General features: G+C 38.7%; 1 protein-coding gene across 1 annotated transcript; it reads left to right on the plus strand.

The window, feature by feature from the left end:
* Positions 1-206: 206 nt before the first annotated feature.
* nek10 (NIMA-related kinase 10) lies at positions 207-19,912 on the plus strand. The gene is made up of 34 exons (XM_063484923.1): positions 207-278; positions 415-545; positions 2,998-3,093; positions 3,179-3,263; positions 3,379-3,420; positions 3,524-3,602; positions 3,694-3,761; positions 5,257-5,336; positions 5,410-5,496; positions 5,704-5,928; positions 6,313-6,452; positions 7,448-7,509; positions 7,678-7,749; positions 7,835-7,899; positions 8,067-8,169; positions 8,312-8,440; positions 8,553-8,690; positions 8,780-8,825; positions 9,144-9,265; positions 12,381-12,483; positions 12,562-12,637; positions 13,099-13,228; positions 13,314-13,384; positions 13,773-13,980; positions 14,131-14,218; positions 14,298-14,372; positions 14,671-14,728; positions 14,899-14,936; positions 15,057-15,157; positions 15,363-15,473; positions 18,020-18,125; positions 18,257-18,300; positions 18,707-18,762; positions 19,634-19,912. The coding sequence occupies exons 1-34, from the start codon at positions 207-209 to the stop codon at positions 19,668-19,670; spliced, it is 3,144 nt and encodes a 1,047-aa protein (XP_063340993.1). The 3' UTR covers positions 19,671-19,912.
* The last annotated feature ends 471 nt before the right edge of the window (positions 19,913-20,383 follow it).

The raw sequence follows: 20,383 nt of genomic DNA on the forward strand, positions 1-20,383 counted from the left end.
ATGCTTCGCAGGTTCCTAATGGAAGCAGAGGGGAACGCTGAAAATGTCTGTTAAAAAACTGAAACAAGAAGAAAAACTGACCCCAAAATCCATAGGAACACACAGCAAGTATGCTTGGTTATCTTCCCCTTACAGTTATTTAATTGTTCTTGACCCAGTTCAGAATTCATCTCCGTGATATGAAAAACACAAATCACCTGATAAGCATGTTTTATAGGGCATTTCGTGATCTAAGGAGGCTCCAGTCCCTGCTTGCCAAAAACAGTCCCAGACAAGAGGTGGACAGCAACAACAACAAATGACACCACACCAAGGCTGAATGTCTAGACATTTTAATAACAGACCCCACAAACCAGCTCACATTGCTACCTATATGTGTGTATTATTGTGGTGTGAGACTCCTTGTGTTTGCAGGTGGCAGTGTTGAGTCACAGTAAAGGATGCAGCAGTGGAACCAGCAGATCCATCCCTCCTCAAAAAAACACAAGTAGACACAGGCCTGAGAGTGACATCAGCAATGAGGCCTCAGAACTGGACAAATTCAGGTTACATTTCCTAAGGACTGCATAATCTCTGAAATAATATTAACTAAAATCTCAAAGCACACAGTTATGACTCCAAGTCTTTTCTAATACTAATACAAGTCAGATGCATAAAATTAATACATTAGAGGCCCAGTTGACCTTTATTATGTTGACTCTGAAAATGAAAGAATCGTAGGTTGACTTTGTCTAAGATTCAGTAACATGTGCTACTAATCTCAGCTGTGGATATACTGGTAGAGCTGTTTTCTGTAAGACAGTGATCTGCACTGCTCAAAAAATGATCAAAGTATAGCATTTAGTCAGCTAAACGTCTGGGATATTGATCTGATCTGGTCAGTTAAAATGGCAGAGGGGGTTGTTAATCAGTTTCAGCTGCTTTGGTACTGCTTTGTTGATGAAATTAACAACCGGTGTCCTAGAGGAGTAACAATGAGACAATCCCAAAATAGGAATGGTTTCACAGGTGGATCCCGCTGACATTTTTTCCCTCCTCATCTTTTCTTGCTGTTTTTTTCACTCGTTTGCATTTGGCTAGTGTCACTACTGGTAGCATAAGGTGATACATGGACCCTACAGAGGCTGCACAGGTGTTCCAACTCCTTCAGGATTATTGATCAGAGATCCCCACTACATGCCATTGCCAGAAGGTGTGCTTTGTCCACCAGTACAATCTCATGTGCATGGAGATTCCAGGAGACAGGCAGTTACTTTAGAAGAGCTAGACAGGGCCAGAGGTCACTTATCCTTAGCCCATCAGCAGGACTGCTGTCTGCTCATTTGTGCAAGGAGAAACAAGATGAACACTGCCAGAGCTACAAAATGACTTTCAGCAGGCAACTGATGTGAAAGTCTCTGACCAAAGAATCAGAAACAGATTTAATGTGGGTGGCCTGAGGGCCCAATGTCCTTTAGTGGACCCTGTGTTCAGTCCCAGCACTGTGGAGCCCAACTCGTATTTGCCATAGAATACCAGAATTGGCAGGTGCATGACTGGTGTACTACAGATCACAGCAGGTTCACCCTGAGCACATTTGACAAACAGGAAAAGGTTGTGGAGCAAATTATGTTGCCTGTAACATCATTCAGCATGACCTGTTTGGTGGTGGGTCAGTGATCGTCCAGGGAGGCATATCTATGTAATATTAATAATAATGGGTTGCATTTATATAGCGCTTTTCAAGACCCTCAAAGCGCTTTACAGTTCCACTATTCATTCACTCTCACATTCACACACTGGTGGAGGCAAACTATAGTTGTAGCCACAGCTGCCCTGGGGCAGACTGACAGAAGCGAGGCTGCCATATCGCGCCATCGGCCCCTCTGGCTATCACCAGTAGGCAATAGGTGAAGTGTCTTGCCCAATGACACAACAACCGAGACTGTCCGAGCTGGGGCTCAAACCGGCAACCTTCCGATTAAAAGACGAACCGCCAACTCTTGACACGGGACACACAGACCTCTACAAGCTAGGCAACATCACGTTGACTACCATTAGGTATTAGGATGAAACCCTTGGACTCATTTTCAGACCCTTCACTGGTGCAGTGGGTAATGGCAGATAAAGGAATTGATACCATTGACACTTGGCTGATCTAAATCCAAAGGAACATCTTTGGGATATTATGTTCATCCAACACCACCAGGTTGTTCCTCAGACTGTCCAAGAGCTCGGTGACAGCCTGGTATAGGTGTAGGAGGAGATCCTCAAGGACACAATTCATCATCTCATTAGAAGCACACTCCAATGTTCTTGTTCATGCATACAGACATGTGGGTGCTACTAAGCACCATTTTAAGTCCTACAATGAAATTTTGTCAAAATAGACTAATTGGCCCTATTATTTTTTTCCACTTTAATTTTCAGAGTATCTTTGAATTTAGCCCTCTGGAGGTTAATAATTTTAAATTCCCATTAAAAACGATTGCATTCTTTCATTCCTAACACAGGAACCAGCCCCTATCTGTATAGATATCCAGCATAATATTTTTTCCATTGATATCTGATGTGTTTTCAAATGCTCCTTTAATTTTTGAGCAGTGTATATTGTCTCTTTCTGCTTTTTCTATGTGATTTCTTGTTTATGTTAAGTCTGGTTCATTGGGTGATAAACTTGACTTGGAACTTGACTGGATATTGATTTCTCCAGGCAAGTTCCAGCTAAATAATTGCATTACCCTTCCTGTAGCATTGCATTCAGTTTAAATAGTGTTGCTATCTAACTATCTAACAACCTTTCCTTTTTGAAAGGTTGTTAGAAAACAAAAAAGGGAAGGGAAAACAAAAACTGTATTGAGGTTAAATTCTAATCCTAAATGTAACTAAAATGCTTTCAAACATTTCTGATGTTGGTGTCTGTACATTAATTATACAGTGAAATATTTCTTTAAGGGATTAAATGCAATATGTAGTTCTTTAAAGTTAATTGTACATCATTTTCCTGTCATTTACCAGCATAACATACAGAGACCAAAGATGCTTCAGCAGCCACCCGTTGCATGAACTGTTCACTGACATCCTTGTGTCTTTGATCAAGAACCGACTGTGCAGGTAAAATATTTTTGAAATACTTAAACATTTCTTCTGCTGTAATAGATACGGATAACTTCTGTGATAATATTTACTCTTTCAACAGTGAATGGATTGAGCATGCACCTCCTGAGTCAGTCCTTAGAGTTCTCATCTGCCTGCGATTATTGATCAGAGATCCCCACTATCAGGTCCACGTTTAAAAAACAAAACAGCAAACTTTAATTTTTTATGCTTTTAATTTAATGAAAAAACATTTCTGCAAAATAAAAACAACAAATGCTTCTTTTATTTGCTTTGATTTAGAAAATCCTCCATGATCTCCAAGGCATCAGTTTACTTGCCAGGGTAAATGCCTAATGTAAAAAACAACAAAAAAAAAACCAACCCTGCTTCTTTTGCCCACAGTGATATGATGCCACCCTGAACCCTTCTCTCCTTTGTCTCTCAGTATATGGAGTCTGTTACTGCTCTGTATATGTTGTGTGGGGAGCAGGCGTTTGCCACGCAGAAGCTGGTCACAATGACCTGTGAGTAATCTGAAGGCAGTCTCACAGAGAAACACTGATAATATAAGTTGCATTGTCCTTATCAATGGCGGATTAACTGATTGTATTCCAGACATCTTTCAGAAACTGTCTGCCACTCAGGATCAAAGAGTCTGGGTCATCGAGAGTGGCGCTCACAGGGTAAGTGATAAGTTGTGACGAGGTTATCTGTGACTGTGCTGTTTGTTGTCACTGTTTTGGCATGTCTGGGTTAAACCAGACAGAGTCAGCATAAGACACTCAAAGAATTCTGGATGGAAATCTGCAGGCAGTGGTGGCAAAAGTATAAAATCTTTTTAAAATGTTATTTAGAGGAAAATCAATTCATTTTTTACACATTTAAAAAACAAAAAAATAGACTAGCATTTTCTATGAACACAGTTTTTATACCCCAGAGATCATTGTAATTAAAGTTAATTTGGATAATGGTTTGAAAGTGATGTTAAAGTGAGTGCCTTGAGGCATTTCAAGCTAATAGGTGCTTCTAGATAAGTTTAACTCTGTAACAAAACAGGAAATGATTTGTGTTTAAACAATGGAAAAATACGCTAACAGTGACAATAATGAGTTCAGTTTTTTCCTGCTGACAATAATTTCACAATTATTAGATGTATATAGTTATATATATATATATATATATATATATATATATATATTTATTTTACTATTAATTTTACTGTTACTACTTCCTTTTTGCTTTACATTTGATAACATTATTTAAAAAACATTGTCCATCATAACATTCATCTGTTCATAAGACCTTGGCTTAGAGTAATGTTTTCACAGTTAATAGTAGAATTTCCCCATCATGTTTGTTTTGCAAAGCAAACTTTTAGAAAACTCAAAGAAGCTTTTTCTATTCAGATGAAATTCATTCTTCAGTCTTTCAGAGAACACCTTCACATCACAGTTTTGGTTTAAAACTGGTTATCCCATCAAGAACTATACTGAGGCAAAAATTCTGCTTCCTTTAATATTTCCTTTTTCCTACTTAAACTTTGCATTCCAGGGCTTTGTCCTGGCCATTATTCAAATACCTAAAGAGTAAGGTTTTGTATTTCCATCCATCCAGTGTTTTTCTGCCCTTTATATGAGTCTGGTTCATGGGGTGCAGTAGTCTCTTCTGACACCTTGTCCAGCTCTTCTGAGTGCACACCAATGCATTCCCTAGCCCGCCAAGCATCACGATCTCTCCAGTATATCCTGGGTGTACCCCGGAGTTTCCTCCCAGTTAGACATGCAGAAAAGACCTGACCTAAGAGGCGTCCAGTAGGCAACCTGGTCAGATACATGAACCACCTCAACTGGTTCCTTTCAATGTGGAGGAGTAGAGGCTGCATTCTGAGTCCCTCCTGAATGGCTGAGCTCTTAAATATATCTCTTTTGCTGAGTCCAGACATCCTTCACAGGAAGCTAATTCCTATTGCTTGTATCTGTGATCCAGTTTTTTTAGTCACTACCCACAGATCAGGGCTATAGGTGAGGAAAGAAGCGTAGATTGACCAGTGTGGTTTTTCTTAATTGTTTTGCCCAATGCTTTGACACTTGGGAAAGTACTAATGAGGATTGATGACACTTTGCCATGTCTTCATTTCTATTTCCTTGTGTAAACGAATACCAACTCTGACTGTGGTAGACTATGGCAAAACTCCTCTCCACAACCGATAGCAGTGTGCTACTGGGAGCCCTGCTAGGACTCACCACTTTGGCTGAGAGGTAAGTAAATGTTGCACCGAAGACTATACATACAAGGACGATTTCATCTGTTACAAGATTTTCTTCTCTGTAGCATAGAATTTAAAGAGGAGATTGGGAAGCTACTGATAGTGGAGAGCCTCCTTGTAATACTTCAGGAATACGACCTCCTGTCAAAGAGGTAAGAAAGCACTACTAAGTTGTTATTCTAATTTATGGAAAAGGTTTTTTCACCCATTAGTGCTGATATACAGTCATAAAATCTGGACGGAAACATAGACAGACACATAAAATAGAGCTGTAAAGAATAATAAAGTGTATATTATCTCCGCAAGTATCAAGTTATAGTCACTTAACATAAATAATATTGGGGTTAAACTTCGTCCAGAATGAGTGCTGAGCTGTTGAGGCTGCTCTGCCCGGTTCAGCTCGTGAGGGCTCAGGTGAGGGAGCTGGACGGTCTGCCAGTACTGCTGAGCCTGTTGCATGGCCAGCACCTGAAACTGCTATGGAGTGTCACCTGGGTGCTGGTCCAGCTCTGCGAGGACCCCGATATCAGGGTGGAGATCAGAAGCTGGGGTGGCGTGCAGCAGCTCCTCCGACTGCTCCACAGGTTCGTGAAAATGAGCTAGTACAATGTATTTAAAGTTTAGATTATAACAGTTAGCTCTCAGTTTGAACATTTATAGTCTGTAAGTTGTTTTCACTGGTTTGCAGTGTGATCCTTGTCTTTGAAGGGACAGATCAGCAGATATTGTTGATGAATCTGTCTGGAGTTTATTACCTCATATATTTTTCTATCCTTTTTCTATCCTTTCACATCTTTGCTGGTTAGAAAGAAATGCTTTCCGTTTGTCTGCAACATAATCTCCTCCAATATTTCATAGCTAATGATGGAAGTTGTAACTTTAGCTGATTGAACAGCATTAAACAGCTTTGTTCTCAGGTTTAAAACAGTCACAGTGCCAAAAAATAAGGCACAAAATCATTCACACAGTGACAGGCAGTACATCACTGACCGCTCGTCCATTGAGGCGCTCTCCAGTGCCAACGCAGCCGGTCGCATCCAGAGAGAGCACATGAGGGAGGAGCTCAGCCCTCAGGAGGTGGTGGACAACATGATCGCGCTCCAGTCAGGTCAGAGTATACGCTGCATATCACACAATTTATTTCAAGTATTGTGTCGCATAGTGGAGCAGTGGTTAGTACCACAGCATCACAGTACGAAAGTCCTGGGTTTGAATCCACCAACGTACCCACCAGCTTTTCTGTGTGGGTACTTTCCAGGGACTATTAGTATTATATATTTTTAATGATATTAATTTATAAACTTATAAAGTACTCATTAGTGGAAACTGGATCACCTGGAGAAAAACAGGTTTTATAAGTGAAAGACTTCTCTTATAAAATCAGTCACATGGAGAACAAAGCCTGTGGGAAAGTTCAACCCAAGAACACGCTTGGGGTAAAAACTTAAGAGTAATATGTTACCTAATTTCTTTTTGCATTAGGTTTAACACAGGTTATCTACTAATAATACATCTTAAAATCTAGAAGAAACAGTGGAAATATGAAACTTTTACTGCTTGGGGACATATTTGTACCTTTGTGATGGTTAGGAATTTACATATAGTTACAATACGTTCCAAAAATCCCTGTCCCTAGGTCTGCGTAGGGACAGAAGCAGACATTTACTCCACCTCTGTCTCAGAGAGTTTGTGAAAATGCATTTTCTTGTCCCTACTGCACAAAAAGAAAATGCTACCCCAGTCTTATCAGTAACTGAGAATGTAAACAGTTTTTTCCTGACATGAGACAATGATGACTGCAGAGAGTTGACTAACCCTGTCTGTAATTGCATAGGAAGTGGTTGTAAATTTCCTGTTTTCAAACGTCTGATGACTCTAACATAAAGCAGAACTCGTTCTTGCTCACTCCAAACATGCATGCCCCGAGAAGTATCAATAGGGAAAGCTTAAGATTTACATTTCAAACACAGTGTTTCCTTCTGGCCTTTTGGTTTTTTAGAGAGTCATATAAATATTTACAGCTGTAATCCAGACTATTTAGGACTCTGTGATTGTGTATATGAGTTCTTAAATTAAATTCTATCCCGTTAATCCCCCTTTCAGCCTGCTGTACAGCTCTGACTGAGATGAGTCTAGATGACACATCTGCTCACCACATTGTTCAGGTAAAGAAGGGTTCTTAGTGGAAGAGCACATATTAATCAAAATGAGAGTGCTTTTACTCTTGATCCTATTAACAGAGAGAAATATGTAAAAGCATGAGCTATAATAAATAGAAATAAAAACACATGTATATGTTTTTGTGTTAGTTACATTTGGCCTTCTTTTCTTAGGAAAATGGCATCTATATAATTGCAAAGTTGATTATACCATGTGACTCTGGACAAACAATCGCTTCTTTACAGGTATATGCTATTATATGTAACAAATTGCATTATAATCGAAATGTTCTAATTATAGGAAATAACATATCTGTTTGTCTATTGGCAGTGCTATGCATTCCGGGCGCTCCGATTTCTCTTTAGTGTGGAAAGAAATAGACATCTGTTTAAGAGGTGATGAAATGGCATTAAAAAGTTTTAAAATATAATAGAAACTGTCTAACATTAAGTTCATGAAGTGGATAAATTGTTTTAAAATGAGCTACTGTTGGAACACTGCCAGGGAAAGAAGTCTCATTAATGCTTTCCACTGCCGTTTTGTGATCTTTTATCCATTACAGACTCTTTCCCACAGACCTCTTTGAGCTGTTTATTGATGTTGGACATTATGTGCGAGACCTCGCTGCCTATGAGGGCCTGCAAACCAAAGTTTCACTCTACACTGTAAGAAATAGCTTCTAAATGAGTTTATTTGTTTATTCAGCTGTTTTGGGGTTGGGAAAAAAAGGAAAAACATTGACTGCTGTGGGGTAAAATAGATGAGGTAAACTGACAAACAAACAAAGTTTTTGTGTTTTCAATGCAGAAAGAGGAACTGGACAATCTGAGAGGAGGCATTGAGACAGTGGACCAGAACCGACCTCCTCTCAGAGTGATCAGTGGCTACTCTGTATTGGACCATCTGGGCACCGGGGCCTTTGGAAGTGTCTTTAAGGTAAACATCAGTAACAGGAAACATAATCAAGAGTGACCAAATTTGGAGTTGGTTGTGGTGTTTTGCATCCTTTCTTTTTAAATTTACTTCAAATTTATTGGTTTGATGACAGGTCCAAAAACAGAGCGGCCAGAACATCCTGGCGTTGAAGGAGGTGAATCTACACAACCCTGCATTTGGCAAAGACAAGAAGTCCAGAGACAGTAATGTGGAGAAAATCATCTCAGAGCTCACAATCATCAAAGAACAGGCATGCGGCTCAATACAAATCATAAGTGAACTGTATTTGGACAGTATGATTACATGTTGGAAGTTAATGTGTTGCTTATTTATCTCTAGATGACACACCCGAACATTGTTAAATATTACAGGAGTTTTCTGGAAGGTGAGCATAATGAACGCTGAAACTAAAAATTACAGGGAGTCTATTTGATTGTCTTGAGGTCCATATTGTTATTCTCAGGCTCTACTAAAGGATATTTTCCTGATTTATAATCCCTGTAATCCCTGTGAGCCAAAAACTCACAGGGATTACTTACTTACTGGGTTCATTATCTGTAACTGTAGTCATGTTTGACATGAACATCCACAGGTATAATGGCAAGAATCTGAAGGAAATTAAGGAAGAGCATATAATAAGTCCCCTTTAAAGAAGAAAAAAACAGCAAAAGGCCAAACACACTTATTGTATTGTCCATTTTAGGTGACAAGCTGTACATTGTGATGGAACTGATTGAGGGAGTGCCACTGGCTGAACATTTTAACTCTCTGAAGGAAAAACAGCAGCAGTTCACCGAAGACAGACTTTGGAATATATTCATACAGGTAACAAATGCTAGTAAGTGCTTTGTAAGTAAGTAAGTAAGTAAAACTTTATTTATATAGCACCTTTCAAGATAAAAATCACAAAGTGCTTCACAGAAGCTAAAACCTAAAAATAAAAATCAACCAAAAGCAAGTTTAAAAAGATGAGTTTTTAGCTGTTTTTTAAAAGCGACCACTGAGTCCACAGATCTCAGGCTCAAAGGGAGAGAGTTCCACAATCTGGGGGCCACAGTTACAAAAGCTTTGTCGCCTTTTGTTTTCAGCCTCGTGTGCTGGACAGCCAGCAAGCCCTGGTCACATGACCTCAGGGACCTGCTGGGAATGTATGGATGTAAAAGTTCACTTATATATGTTGGTGCTTGTCCATGCAGAGCCCTGAAAGTCAAGGTCAAAACCTTAAACTGGATTCTGAATTTAACGGGGAGCCAGTGCAGCTGAATCAGCAGGGGTGTGACATGGGAGTACTTGGAGGACTTGGTCAGAAGCTTTGCAGCAGCGTTCTGAACAACTTGCAGATGCTCCAAAGAGGCTTTACATAAACAAGTAAACAAAGAATTACAATAGTCCAGACGAGATGAAACAAATGCATGAATGACAATTTCTAATTCGGAGCGCGATACAATGGGACTCAGCTTAGCAATGTTTCTCAAGTGATAAAAACAGGAGCGAACCAGAGATTTTACATGGGCATCCAAAGTCAGAGCTGAGTCAATACTAACACCAAGGCTCCTAATAGACGGTTTTGCAAATGTAGCAAGTGGACCCAAGTTTTCCATAACACTAGGTACAAAATTTTTAGGAGCACAAACAAGAACTTCAGTCTTCTCCTCATTTAGTTGAAGAAAGTTTCCAGCCATCCAACATCTAATGGAGTCTATGCACTTATGCAAAATCTGTAGCTTGGAAACATCATGGGGCTTAAAGGAGATATATAACTGAATATCATCTGCATAGCAGTGATACGAAATGTCCTTAAAAGTGCTCAATAAGTGTTGAAGAGGAAGTAAATACAGTAAGAACAATAAAGGCCCCAGAACTGAACCTTGTGGCACACCATAGGCAAGAAAAGTAGAAGAGGAACTGTACTTAGAGGTAGCCACAGAAAAGGATCGTTCATGCAAATAGGATTCAAACCAGTCCAAAGCAGCCCCTGATATACCCACCCAGTGTCTCAGCCTATCTAGCAGAATATAATGGTCCACAGTATCAAAGGCGGAGGTCAGGTCCAACAACAACAGAACGGAGCATTCTCCTGCATCACATCTCATCAAAATGTCGTTGGAGACTCTAAGAAGTGCAGTTTCAGTAGAGTGAGCTCTACGAAAGCCAGATTGGAATTTATCCAGAATGCTGTATTCATCTAGGACAGCTATAAGCTGCTTAGCCACCACCTTTTCTAAAATCTTAGCAATGAACGGTAATTTTGAAATCGGTCTGTAGCTACTGAGAAGAGAAGCATCAAGCTTGGGTTTTTTTAACAGTGGGTGAATAACAGCATTCTTACAATAAACAGGGACCTGACCAGAAACCAATGAGGTATTGATAATTGTGAGCACACAGGGACCAATAGACTGAAAGACATTTTTAAACAAAGATCCAGGTAAAATATCAAGAGAGCAGGAGGATGCTTTCATTGAATTAACTAACTTGACCAGCTCAGGTAAGGACACAGGTAAAAATCTTTCTAAAATTACAGGCCTAGCTTGAGTTGGAGCAGACAAGAGAGACACAGAAGGAGAGATATTGTTCCTCACGTTACTGACTTTTTCAACGAAGAAAGAAAGAAATTTTTCACAATCTTCATTTGATGAAATTGGGACAGCAGGTGGAGCAGGAGCAACAATATCACTAATGGTGTCGAATAGTACCTTGGGGTTACCTCTGCTCTTAGACACTAAGTCTGAGAAATAGGCAGCCCTCGCATCTCGAACTGAAGTGTTAAAAGAGACTAAAAGGTCCTTTAAATGAAGGAGATGGACATGCAAACGTGTTTTCCTCCATAAACGCTCAACCTTACGGCAGCAACGCTTTAAGAAGCGAATGCTGTCATTTATCCAGGGAGACGACTTTGAAACCGGAGCTAGTCTAGTTTTGACAGGACAAACATTGTCTAAAATAGAAAGACAATGATTATTCAAAAGATCTGTTAAAAAATGAACATCTTTATAAGGAGATGAAACTAAATTAAAAGCATCGGAAAATTTAACAGCAGTAGAGGAAGTTAAGATGCGAGAGCTAACCACATGTCGAATAGGAGAGAGGGACAAATGAAAAGACAGATTAAAAAGAATACAATGATGATCCGAAATAAAAATGTCCTCAGTACAAATAAAATCAATGTTTAAACCTAAAGTAAAAACAAGGTCCAGTGTGTGTCCTTTGGTGTGTGTGGGACCATTGTAAAATGCTTGTACTGCATGAAGTCTGATTGTCTACCACCTGACTAATTTGACACTTCCCACAGGGTCCACAGAGTAAAGCGCTATACAAATACAGGCCATTTGCCATTTACCATTACCTTTTTGTGGTTAAGAACAAACTTAATAGAAAACACAATTAAACTGAAACCTAGACACTGAGAGCTAATGAAAATTAGACTCAGCCATACACAATCAACACAGTCACAAGGGATGAAGTAAAACTCCAGTGAAGACAGAAGAGGACATGGGATTAAACAGGAAGTGAATAATGGACCATTACTGAAAGGGGAAAACATGAATAAAGAAAAAAAAAAATCTCAACATAGATGAACTAACTCCTAGGGAACACAGAAGGATGAAAAGAAACACCCAAGGGGACTAAAATGCAAGAAACAGCAACTAGAGCCTAGGTACAACAAAATACTAGAGCGTAAAATAAAAACAACCCCGCAAAACATAAAAATCATAACTTTAAACACCAAAGCAAAAACCCAAACTCAGATATTCATTCAAAACTCAAAGGAACAGAAACCCTGGCTGCCAAACTGGTTTTTGATTGTTTTTGATAATAGCCAAAATGAATGCCAATAATTTTCACTTGGCAAATGAGACACACATGGATGAGCCACAACTCTTACTCTCTCCTAAAGCACTTCTAGCATTGAAGTGAACATAATTTCTCCATGTTCCTTCAGATGTCTCTGGCATTGAGGTACCTGCATAAGGAGAAGAGGATAGTCCATCGCGACCTGACGCCAAACAACATCATGCTAGGGGAGAAAGATAAAGTCACCATCAGTGAGTGTGCAGTTAGGTTTCCCCACAGAACATCTCGTCATATGAAAAGTTTAACTCTTGTCTTTCCTCTACCTGAAGCGGACTTTGGCCTAGCTAAGCAGAAGGAGGAGAACAGCAAGCTCACATCAGTGGTTGGCACCATCCTTTACTCCTGGTGAGGAAGTTAAGTCCTAACGTTCAGCTGTTTTTGACTTTTATTACAGCCTATTAAAGACACATGTTTAACAGCTGGAAAGTTATTTTGGTCCTGGCTGTGTACACTTGTTTTGTGTTAATCGAGCTGAGGGAACAAAAATCTGCTCACATAAACAACTGTGGGAACTCTCCTCCAATTAGAGGTTTTAAATACGATGGTTGTCATTAGAAATAAGCCTCAATTTGGGTTCAGGTAAAAAGTTGAGGCCTAAATTTGAGTTTTAGAGTTTAGAATCCATTACTGTGTGATTATATTCCTATAATGATGTCAGATTCACATACACTTTCTTTTTCCTTGTCAAATTGTGGGGTCCTTCTAATCTTCTGTGATCAACGTCAGATTTTGTGGCTTCATTCAGAGATTTATTGCATGAATGGTCCTCATGACTCAAGATTTTCAGTGTGGTGATGTGTTTTTAGTCCAGAGATAGTGAAAAACGAGCCGTATGGAGAGAAAGCTGACATCTGGGCTTTAGGTTGCATCCTCTACCAGATGGCCACTTTACAGCCTCCATTCTACAGCAGTAACATGCTGTCACTGGCCAGCAAGGTAGCATGGAGACACACAAGACTCCTAACTTCATATGTTTACTTTCTACTGTCAGTCACTGATCACTCTAATTCTCTGCTGGCAGATTGTGGAGGCCGATTATGAGCCAATTGAAGAAGGTACTTTTTCAGAGAGAGTCATCGACATGATCAAATGGTGAGCATAGACTGTATACAGAAGATCAATCAATCAATCTGGCTTCATTGATTCAGTCATTGGATTTTGGAATCTGTGTTTGAGGATTTTCTTTTTATTTAGATTTTACACAGCATCTCAATTTTTGGCTTTCTGGTTCCTCTACTGTTTCCACTAGATATTCTTAACTGATGCATGTTTAACTTAAAAGCATTCACTAAGGACGAGGTCTCAGGATTAGCCCTGGTAGGAAGTCCAGCACCGCAACAGTTGCAATTTATTTAAATGTATTAGTGTTTACATGTATTATCCATGTGGGAAAATAAGAAATAAAATAAGAAATAACAGAACAATCAATTATTTAATAAATTTATTCAGCACTTTACTTTGTGATGTGATGTCCTGTCAGGTGTTTAAATCCAGATCCAGATCTGAGACCGGACATTATAGCTGTGAGTTCCAGGATCTCTGACCTCATGATGAAGCTGATGGATGGACTCTACACTTCCCAGAATTCACTGGAAAGAAAAGCAGAGCGAGACAGGAAACGAGCACAGAAGTTTTTCCTAGAAAGAGATAAAATTAGGGTGACCTGCTCTTACTCAAACATGTCACAGGTGAATTCAGATCTTTGAAAATCAGAAAAAGACTCTTCACTTTATAAATGTTAAATACAGACTCATGAACGTCTGTACTGTGCTGTAGTGCTTATAAATAAATATATTATTAGCCTGCAGAGATTTAACATGGTGCTTCATATTTTACAGGAAACACCCATGATGAAGACTGAATATGCACCTTCATGCTCCTCTACAGCCTGCAGCTCAAACCACAGAGAGCAGAGACTCACTCAGGGTATCTGGGTATCTTTATACTGCTCAGACTGTGAAAGGTATGAAGACACAATGCTAACATGTTGTGCATGTGTGCTTAGATGACGACCCTGATGAAGATATTGAAACATCCCAAGGCACAGACACTACCACCAACTCTACAGGAAAACACTACGGTTAGTGGTGTCAAAGCTGTGATAAAGCACATGATCACATTTTTATTACTTACTCCTAAGAGACTTTTTTTGTGTTTTTCTCTGGTTGTCATACATCCAAACATTCACAGGCATGTTTACTTTACCTGATGATGCCTCACTACTGTTAGTTGTTGTGGTGCCATTTAGGGCTTCGAAGCCTTTTTAATTTATAAACATTTATTTTCTCATTTCTTCTCACTGCTTTAGATTTTTATGTTGGTTTTCGTGGAATTTGCTCATTAATTATACCCCAAACTCCATTTGTTTTACCATTTAGCTTTAATCAAAGGCTCAAAGTCAGCTGCCTGTGCTACCCCTGATCATATTTTAGTCAGGTAAGTTTAACACATTGAACACATTTCCAGCTGTGTGATTTATGTAAGCTCTGGGCTTAATGTATGTGGTAGTAGTCTTGAGCTCATCCTTTGAACTTGAAGAACGTGTAAATGTTTGTTGGTAAACACAAGCAAACTGAATCACTTTTGTGATTTGCTGTTTTTCCCAGTGGGGATTTTGCAGCCGCAAAGGTGAAACCAAGACCAGGTAATTTTTTGACTTTATGGCACTGCTCGACCTCTCAGACTACAGAAACCTCTTAAAATGAGCCTACATGGCTTTCTTTAGCACTCATCAGTCAGTTTGTTGGTTTTGCTCTAACCTCAGTGTCAGCAGGAATCTGCGTCTCCCAGAAGAAGCTTCGCCAGATTGATGATCCCATTCAGAGGCTTCTGGTGCAGCTGCACAAAATCATCTTCATCACTCAAGTAAAGGCATAAAGAAATGTTTGCTGAATCTCATGAGTCAAAAATTATGGATGCAGTCACAGAAACACGCTATCAGTTGGACTATTTGGTCCAGCTGGTTTTTTTTTTTTCATACTTTGAGATCAACCCATGAGGTATATTTTGTCTGACAGCAGTGGTTAGATTTGTATTTGTTGGTAATAACCTGCATTTATTTAATTTCCAGCTTCCACCAGCTCCACACCACAACATTAAACGGCGCCTTGTTGAAAGATTTAAAAAGTCTCTCTTCCAATTTGGCAGCGATCCGTACAACCTGAAAGTGGAGCTCAGCAAGGTTTGAACTGTCAACTCACAATTCAGAACTGCACTTGAAGTTAAAATGCAGGGAACTTGATCACATATATCATGATCATATTGACATTTCTGTGATCAGAATGTGAATAAGCACAATTCACTAACTTTGGAAACATCAGATATTTATTGGACTAAAGAAAAACTGCAGGCTTCAGATTGAAAGCTAGTTCAAAATAAAGCAAAGCATCGTAAGCAGACCACAGTCTGATGCACAGCCTGAGTTTTTAGGGAAAAGGCAAAATGCAGCCCTATGAGGGAGAGGGGCATGCTGCATTAATAACACGTAGCAAAACAATAAGTCATTGTGAAACATAATGTGGCACAATAATGGCTTTGTAACAGATATCTTGTTTTCATAACTGTGAAACTGTGAAAATAAAACTGTACTTATTAGCCAAGCCCAGAAGTCTTACCTGTTACAGTTTAAGTGTTTCCTCTTAACTTCATTTACAGAGGTTTTGCAGACTTGTGACCACAAAACATGTGATGCTAACTTGGCTGTCATTTTGAACATGTGGTGTGATCTTGGTGACAATGTTAGATCAAATGAATAAGGCCCCAGTCTCGCAGGCCTAGAGACCAGTCAATAACCCTCTGGCAACCACATGTCACTAGGGAAAAATCTGTATTCCCCAACTGGTTGGCAAAAACCTCCTTGTGATTGCTTTGGTCAGTCGCCTATTGCTAATAGTTTGAATGGAAGTCAGAGAGTTGTCTGTATGAGAGAGTTGTCTGTATGATGCAAAACAGAAGTTGAGAACATTCACCTTCAAAGGAAATGTTTCCCCTTTTGAAACATGTAGGTTGAGGTTCCAAGGCAGTCCCTTCCCCATTTCCAATTTGCCATACGTTTAATCCAGTGGTACTACTAGACGTTAGTGAGTATGAAAAACTACAGGCAAATATGACAAACATGAAAATCTACAGGTAAATGTAGAAATCTGCCAGCAACTCCAGCAATCACTAGGAGGTTTTTGGTGCATCACCTTCCTGAAGGTCACCTTCCAGGAGCTGAGCCTGCACACAAACCAGGGAGAGGGATAATAAGCTTGATTTGAACTCAGTAGAGAAAAAAAAAAAAAAAGAAATTATTTTTGCTCCCTTCCTGATTTCTTTGATTGTGTGTCTGTATTTGTCACACTTGTGTGACACATATTACAGGATTTAACTCCATCCATCCACTTATCCTTTTCAGGGTTGCTGGAGCCTACCCCAGCTGTCATAGGGCAAGAGGCAGTCTGTCGCAGGGCTAACACACAGAGACAGACAACCACGCACACTCACTGAGTGGAATTGAACTCACTACCTTCTTGCTGTGCGGCAACAATGCTAACCACCATGCCACCATGCTGCCTGTTTTAACTCATAAAACAAATTTTAATATTAGACAAAGACAGCCTGAGTAAATATAACATTTTGTTTGTAAATGATGATTCCATTTATTAAGGGAACAAAAGTTATCCAAACCCACCTGGCCCTGTGTGAAATGGCCCCTAAGCCTAATAACTGCATTTACTGTAACTACTTGCAGTAAAAGCTTCTTAAACACAGCTCTGTGAAGGAATGCTTTCATTTTGCAGTTTCACCATCTTGATGTAAAAAAAAATCAAAATCAAAACATCACACAAAGCCAGCATTGTTTCACTCTGCAGTGCACCCCGTGCTCCTCGATGGATGCAGTTTATGACTTCATTCCATGTGTGCTAGGCCGCCAGAACACATTTAATATACCCACCATAGAAGCTGCTGTCAGCTATTTTAAAGCCACACCTGAGGTCCTGTAGCTCTGTCCTTTCACTTTCATGATATGATAAACCACAGGGAAGGAGTTTGATAACAGAGTGATGTTTAAGTCTACCATCAAAAACATGTTCCTGCATGAATTTTAATTCAGCTCCTGAACCAATGGCAAAATATTTTCATTATGAGATCAGAGCTCACCTGTCTGCGTCTCTTCTGCTGCCATGATTAATGAAAAATAAAAACATGAGACCAGCATTGGCTAGGTTACCTGATAAACAATGTCTCATGATAAATCTGCTCTCAGTTTATTCATAGATGATATTAAATAGTAAGCATCTCTCCCTCTAATTACAAGGAACATTAAAGCATAGAACATTTTTATTTGCTTGGCACAACTTCTACTGTAAAACTTCTTTCTTTAATGATCTGATGATGTGAGACATTTTTGGACTGGACATTTTTTTAAACTAATTTCAGAGACATTTAAACATATCTCATAAAAGAGGGCATTAACACCAACCTTAAAAGCTTTGTGAAATCACTGAAATCACCGTGCAAAATAACTCAAGAGTCAGAAACTGAGGAGCTCTCTGCACAATCAAAATAAAATCTTTCTTAAAAATCTTTTTTTTATTGCATACAGTTGAGTCTACTTTGTTCCAGTAGTCATTTTATCAGAAGTCTTGCTCTGTGCTGGTGTACTTTACAAATGTCTTGTTAGAATCACTTCATAAAATCAGGTAGAACTTAACGGTGTTTGTCTCTCCTCTTCTTGGCTCTCAGCTCCTCCAGGCGTCTCCAGAGCTGATGCCATTTGGTTTAATCAGTTCAGATTGGTGGCCTTGGATCCACCACTTCACGGGAGACATCCATATCGCTGACAGCACAGGTAGTGCCATCAATGCCCAACTTCACCATAAATTTCCAGTAAAAGACAAGCAGAGCATCTTATGCAGAAGTAGAATTGCAAATTAATTCTGATGTAAAAAAAAATTCATTTTCTCTTCTTTGTGTTGACAGTTGATGTGAATCTCAGAGATGGAGTTACATATCACCAGATGCAGGTTGGTGTTGAGAAACTCAGGAATCTTTCTAATAGGAACAATTTTTAGCTAGCTAAAATCAAAAGGTATATTTGGCATACAAGTCTCTGTAAAACTGCCATGAAAAACTATTAAACTATTGTTTGTTTAAATGTCGTGTAGGTCCTCCTGCAGAGGCATAGTGTCACTGTAGGCCGGTTGGTGAACAACAAATTTATTCAGAGAATAAATAGTTTACTGATGGGACAGTGGCAACTATTATTTCATTAAAATTCAATTTTATGGATCTGTATTACTTTACAACTGCAGGTGTCGACTCTCCTACAGATGGGTCTCATTTTGGAACAGTATTTTAATTTCAACTTCATCATGATACTGAACTTCTGTCTGCAGCCTCTGACATAATGTTCTGTTCAAATGTTTTCAGGGGATCATTGAGGAACTGCTGAATGAGAACAGCTACTATGAACCAACAAACAGCAGGTAAACTGGAAATGATGTATTTAACTGAAACATTCGATTCACAAAATCTAGCGCTTGAGCTTTTCTAAAAACTAGTTCAAGACAATTCATTATTATCATGACTTGTCCTGTTCAGTGCCCACAAACCTGTAATGTATTTCATTTTAATAGCAGTAATTGCTTTGTTTCTGTGGTTACAAAATGTAAATGAACTATTATGCTGATTTTCAACTCTTTATTTTTATTTTTGCATCAGAATTGCATGATTTACAGTTAAAAAAAATAGCTATGTTAACATTGCCTCCTTTAAACAAATTTTCTTTTGATTGGTTGCCCCTCTCAAGCAAAAAGTTGAAACAGCAGGTGGGTGTATTTACAACTGCAGCTGAATGACTGAGATGACCATATTAAGATAAGATAAGATAAGATAAGATAAGACTGCTTTACCTCAGCTCAGGTACAGATATCAGAAGGAAAATACAAAAAATACAAATAAATTACAAACAAATATGAAATAAGTAAGATAATACACTATATACAATGGTAGCATACACAGCATGTGATTATGGATACTGTGTATGGATATTAGGAATATCCAGTCTATTTTACATCAGAAGTAGAAAAGTAGAAAGGAGTAGAAAACTTCAAACTGAGTGTTTAAGGCAATCTGAAGCCTGAGCATTTGGTTCAGAGATTACTTATATATATGATGGGGCCATTATTTGAAACTTTTACCGTATGTTAGTCTCTTTTCCTTTTGTTATTCCAAACTGAGGTTAGCGGGACAGTTGTTTGAGTTTTAAAAGCAATTTAATAGGCACACAAAAATGTTTCCTTAATGAAAATGAAAAATGAAAATAAAGATTTCTTTCATTTTTCTTTTTTTTTTTAGGCTCAAAAAGAAAAGAAATGACCAAGAAAAGAAGTAACAGTTATCGTCACTCATCCCTAAAAACTCAAACTTTAAATTTATTTGGAGAAGAATGAGTTCACAATGATACTTCAACACTGCTTGAAATCTAATGAACATTTATCCCAACCCTCATTACAAAACATATTCTCATTTAACATAAAAAGAACATAAAAGTGATAAATACATACGTTAATTTGTTTGCACATAAACATGATTACAGTGATATTTTACCACAGTGCTCATAGTCATAATGTCACCTCTTCTTTTGTTCTCAGGCATTATTGTTGTCTCTTTTTCCCATAAATGTGATGTGACTGTATGACTCTCCAAAGATATATTAATGTATATATATATATATAAATGTATATACATAGCTATAGATTGATACCGATGTAATTAAGTTTGAGACTGACAGTTATTCTGTTCTGAGTTCAAGATCAAAATTTAAAACTTGCTTAAAATGGGTTTTTTTTGAAGCACTTTATACTCTCAGGCCCAGACACTGCATGTCACAACATGTGTTTTTCAAATGGCTGCAAGCCACAGTGACCTTGTTTGGTTTCTAAGAACTGATAAGATGGAGCACATTGACCTTAATTCAACATATCGCAATTTTTGACTGGATTTGAAATGAAGAAAACCAGGTCAAATGTTTTGCACTGTAATAAAATGCACTCAATCAGCATTTTCACTATAAAGAAGATCTAAAATATGACTGACAGCTGAGGA

The sequence above is a fragment of the Pelmatolapia mariae genome, linkage group LG10_11 (genome assembly GCF_036321145.2).
Source record: "Pelmatolapia mariae isolate MD_Pm_ZW linkage group LG10_11, Pm_UMD_F_2, whole genome shotgun sequence".
Classification (NCBI taxonomy): Eukaryota; Metazoa; Chordata; class Actinopteri; order Cichliformes; family Cichlidae; genus Pelmatolapia; species Pelmatolapia mariae.

What these genes read in the sequence shown, in the direction of transcription:
- nek10 (XM_063484923.1), top strand. Translation starts at nt 207, where the DNA reads ATGTTTTATAGGGCATTTCGTGATCTAAGGAGGCTCCAGTCCCTGCTT. An exon ending in TCAGAACTGGACAAATTCAG is followed by an intron (nt 546 to 2,997) that starts GTTACATTTCCT and finishes GTCATTTACCAG; the next exon opens with CATAACATACAGAGACCAAA. An exon ending in CTCACCACTTTGGCTGAGAG is followed by an intron (nt 5,337 to 5,409) that starts GTAAGTAAATGT and finishes TCTTCTCTGTAG; the next exon opens with CATAGAATTTAAAGAGGAGA.